We start from the raw sequence: 5,226 nt of genomic DNA on the forward strand, positions 1-5,226 counted from the left end.
TTTCTGGCGTTTAACTCCAGACAGCAGCATGTACTTGGCGTTCAACGCCAAGTTACATCGTCAATTTCCGAATAAAGTATGGACTATTATATATTGATGGAAATCTCTGGATGTCTACTTTCCAACGCCGTTGAGAGCACGCCAATTGGAGTTCTGTAGCTCCAGAAAATCCATTTTGAGTGCAGGGAGGTCAGATTCCAACAGCATCAGCAGTCCTTTTGTCAGCCTTTTTCAGAGTTTTGCTCAAGTCCCTCAATTTCAACCAGAAATTACCTGAAATCACAGAAAAACACACAAACTTATAGTAAAGTCCAGAAATGTGAATTTAACATAAAAACTAATGAAAACATCCCTAAAAGTAGCTTGAACTTACTAAAAACTACCTAAAAACAATGCCAAAAAGCGTATAAATTATTCGCTCATCACTGTCCCTAACCATGTGCTTGTGGCGTGAAGGTGTCAAGTGAAAAGCTTGAGATTGAGCGGTTAAACTCCTGACACCTCTATCTGGGGATTCTAGCAAAGCTGAATCACAATCCGAAAGGGTTCAGCCAGTTAAAGTGTCTGTGGCATTTATGTATCCGGTGGTAATACTGGAAAACAAAGTGCTTAAGGCCACGGCCAAGACTCTGTAAAGCTGTGTTCAAGAATAAAAAAGATCTTAACTAGGAGAGTCAATAATATCATCTAAATTCTAAGTTCCTAAAGATGCCAACTATTCTAAGTTTCAATGGATAGTGAGATGCCAAGACTATTTAGAAGCAAAAAGCTACTAAGTCCCGCTCATCTAATTGAAATTGAACTTCATTGGAAACTTTGAAATTTATTGTATCCTAATTTTCTTTTTTATCATACTGTGTTTTTAGTTGCTTGGGGAAAAGTGACAATTTAAGTTTGGTGTTGTCATGAGCGGATATTTTATACACTTTTTGGCATCATTTTTATATAGTTTTTAGCATGTTTTGTTTAGTTTTTATTAAGTTTTTATAGGTTTTAGTGTTAAATTCACATTTTTGGGTTCTACTTTGACTTTTGTATTTTTGTGCAATTTTAGTTAATTTCTGGCTGAAATTGAGGAGCTGGAGCAAAAGTCTGATTCAGAGACAAAGAAAGCACTGCAGATGCTGTCTATATTTGACCTCCTTGCACTCGGAAAAGCTTTTCTGGAGCTACAAAAGTCTAAATGGAGCGTTCTCAACGGCTATAGAAAGCTAATTTCTAGAGCTTTCCAGCAGTGTAGTTCATACTTTGCTTCAAATTAGAGGGCCCAAAACTGGCATCCAACGCCAGCATCCTTCCCCCTTCTAGGCGTCCAGCACCCAAAGAGCAGAGACTAGCGTCCAAACGCCCAGAAAGGACCCACTAGCCAGCATTCAAGGCCCTAGAGGTCCCCTAGCACATGGATCTCATCAAAGTTCAGCCCAAACACTGACCAAGTGGGCCCCAGAAGTGGATTTTAGCACTAAATAGATTGTTTTACCCTTACTAGTCATTAGTTTATTATTTAAAGTAGAAGATCACTCCTTGTTAAGGATCTTCGCCCATCATTCACCATATTTTCGTTTTTCACTTTGTATTTCCTTTCAGTATGAGTTTCTAAACCTCCTAGGTTGAGGGGAGGAGCCCTGCTGAGTCCGATGAATTAATAAAAGTATTACTATTTCTCTTCGATCTGTGTTTGATTAATTCTAAGATGTATATTCGTTCTTCAACATGGTGAATAGGATGATCAGTGATAATCAACTTTGTTTATCATACTAAGATGAATGTGCCTGACAAACACCCGCGTCTACTTGGGTTCGTGTGAATACGTGATTGGAAAGCGCGAACTGCCAATTATGTTTATACATCTCTCAGACGGCTAATCCACGACTTCGTTGAGGACTTCTCGAGACACCAGTTCATCCGATTTCCAGGGAGATTAGGGTTTCTATGGTATAGGCTAGAACCTAAAGAAGCAGCATTCTCTAATCCAGAAGATTCAACATTGTCTATGGCATTTTGAGTAGGATCACCCAAAGAATGAACTGCTAGAGCTTTACCCTATGTCAGATTGGATGACCACAGCCAATGGCATTTGATCTGGAGCAGAGGAGATTGATGACCACGCCCGTGGCATTGATCGCATACAGCCTGCAATAGAAGAAATCACTCACAAGCAAACAAGACAGTAATACTAGAGTTAATCCAGAAAGACAAGGCAACTCCAATTCTTAACCATATTCCTATTACTGACTCCATTCCAATTTACAAATACAAATTACAAATAGTTTCCCCTTTTATCTACCAGACTAAGACCTGTAAGATAACCATAGCTTGCTTCAAACTACAATCCTCGTGGGATCGACCCTGACTCGCTCAAGTATTACTTGGACGACCCAGTGCACTTGCTGGTACAGCTGTACGGAGTGTGGGGATTCATGCACTACTCCTCTAGAAACTCCAACAATAACCCCTATTTGAATACTTTCAATCAGGGATGGAGGAACCACCCTAATTTTGGGTGGAGTGATCAGTAGAAGCCTCAACAAGGCTTCAATAATGATCAAAATAGAACGAACCAGAATAGCTTAATAATAGCCCATTCGAACGCAATCAGCAACAAATGGAGACACCCAGGCAGAGCCTCTCTGACTTGGCTACTATAGTCTCCAACCTCTCCAAGACCATGCACAGTTTCATGGCTGAGACTAGGTCTTCCATTAGGAACCTGGAGATATAGGTTGGTCAGTTGAGCAAGAGGATCCCAGAGAACCCTGGCAAAACTCTTCCAAGCAACACAGAAGTGAATCCAAAGGAAGAGTGCAAGGCCATCATGGTGGAGGTTGTGACCAAACCCAAAGAGGAGCCTGCCATTGAGGAGCTCAAGGAAACCAGAGCTCATAAGGAGACTGATAATGTCACCTTGCACGCCCCATTACTAGGAGAGGAACCTGAAGAATACTCTTCTTCAGACAAGGAAGAAGAGTTCAAGGAAGAGCAAATTGCTCAGTACTTGGCAATCCTCAGGAAGTTGAAAGCCAATTCTTCTCATATAGAGGCATTGGAGGAGGAAGATGAGCCTGTGATACTGGCCCGGGAGTGCAACGCCTTGGTCCAGAAGAAGCTCCCTCAGAAGTTACCGGATCGCGAAAGCTTCCTGATTCCCTGCACTATAGGAACCTTCACATTTGAGAAGGCACTGTGTGACCTTGGCTCAAGCATCAATCTGATGCTTCTATCTGTAATGAAGAGGTTAGAAATTTTAGAGGTGCGGCATGCCAAGATCTCATTGGAGATGGCAGACTAGTCCCTAAAAAGGGCATATGATATGTGATGAGTGGATATTTTATACGCTTTTTGGCATCATTTTCATATAGTTTTTAGTATGTTTGTTTAGTTTTTATTAAGTTTTTATAGGTTTTAGTGTTAAATTCAAATTTTTGGATTCTACTTTGAGTTTGTGTGTTTTTATACAATTTTAGGTATTTTCTGGCTGAAATTGAGGAGCTAGAGCAAAAGTCTGATTTAGAGATAGAAAATTTTATTTGAAAAGAATTGAGAGATACATGATTTTCGAGTTTTATAATAAGAATAGCCAACTATTTTGATGTGGTGGTATTGCTTTTGTTTTTTGAATGTATGAATAAACAATGCATATTTAAAATTGAAATTTATGAATGTTGGCTCTTGAAAGAATGATGAAAAAAGTGAAGTATTATTGGTAATCTGAAAAATCCAAAAATTGATTCTTGAAACAAGAAAAAGCAGCAAAAGAAAAAGAAAAAGCATGTTGCAAAAGAAAAAAAATATGCATGCGAAAAAGAAAGAAAAATAATGGCAAAAAAAAGAGAAAAGTTCATTACTGCCCAAAGATGCAGGAAAATGAGGGCAAACTAAAAAATCCAGTAACCCTTTAAACCAAAAGGCAAGGATAAAAGGATCCAAGGCTTTGAACATCAGTGGATACGAAGGCCTAAAGGAATAAAATCCTGGCCTAAGCGGCTCAACCAAGCTGTCCCTAACTATGTGCTTGTGGCGTAAAGATGTCAAGTGAAATGCTTTAGACTGAGCGCTTAAAGTCGTGATCCAAAGCAAAAAAAATGTGCTTAAGAACTCTGGACACCTCTATCTAGGGATTCTAGCAAAGTTGAATCACAATCCAAAAGGGTTCACCCATTTAAAGTGTCTGTGGCATTTATGTATCCGGTGGTAATACTGGAAAACAAAGTGCTTAGAGCCACGACCAAGACTCTAAAAGCTATGTTCACGAATAAAAAAGAACTTAACTAGGAGAGTCAATAATATCATCTGGATTCTAAGTTCCTAAGGATTCCAACATCTCTGAGTTTCAATGGATAGTGAGATGCCAAAACTATTCAGAAGCAAAAAGCTACTAAGTCCCGCTCATCTAATTGAACCTAAGCTTCACTGGAAACTTTGAAATTTATTTTTATCTTAATCTTCTTTTTATACTATTGTGTTTTTAGTTGCTTGGGGACAAGCAGTAGTTTAAGTTTGATGTTGTGATGAGCGGATATTTTATACGCTTTTTGGCATCATTTTCATATATTTTTTAGTATGTTTTGTTTAGTTTTTATTAAGTTTTTATAGGCTTAAGTGTTAAATTCATATTTTTGGATTCTACTTTGAGTTTGTGTGTTTTTATACAATTTCAGGTATTTTCAGAGCTTTTATAGAGCTACAGAAGTCCAAATGGAGCGTTCTCAATGGTTATGGAAATCCGACTTTCAGAGCTTTCCAGGAATGTAAATAGTCCATCTTTGCTTTAGGTTAGAAGGCCCAAAACTAGCATCCAACGCCAGCGTCCTGCCCCCTTCCAGGCGTCCAGCACCCAAGGAGCAGACCCCAGCGTTCAAATGTCCAAAGAAGACCCCTTAGCCAGCGTTCAATGCCCTAGAGGTCCCCTAACACGTGGATCTCATCAAAGCTCAGCCCAAACACTCACCAAGTGGGCCCCAAAAGTAGATTTTAGCACTAAATAGACTATTTTACCCTTACTAGTCATCTGTTTAGTATTTAAGTGTTATTTTACATACAACATCTAGACTTTACACATTATTTTCGAGTTTTACTTTGTATTTCCTTTTAGTATGAGTTTCTAAACCTCCTAGGTTGAGGGGAGGAGCCCTGCTGAGTCCTATGAATTAATAAAAGTATTACTATTTCTCTTCGATCCGTGTTTGATTAATTCTAAGATGTATACTTGTTCTTTAACATGGTGAA

General features: G+C 38.9%; 1 protein-coding gene across 1 annotated transcript; it reads left to right on the forward strand.

The window, feature by feature from the left end:
* Nucleotides 1-2,815: 2,815 nt before the first annotated feature.
* Nucleotides 2,816-3,289, forward strand: LOC107465700 (uncharacterized). The gene has a single exon (XM_016084671.1). It carries the CDS (start codon nt 2,816-2,818, stop codon nt 3,287-3,289), a length of 474 nt encoding a protein of 157 aa, XP_015940157.1.
* The last annotated feature ends 1,937 nt before the right edge of the window (nt 3,290-5,226 follow it).

Source organism: Arachis duranensis, chromosome 9 (genome assembly GCF_000817695.3).
Source record: "Arachis duranensis cultivar V14167 chromosome 9, aradu.V14167.gnm2.J7QH, whole genome shotgun sequence".
NCBI classification, from domain to species: domain Eukaryota; kingdom Viridiplantae; phylum Streptophyta; class Magnoliopsida; order Fabales; family Fabaceae; genus Arachis; species Arachis duranensis.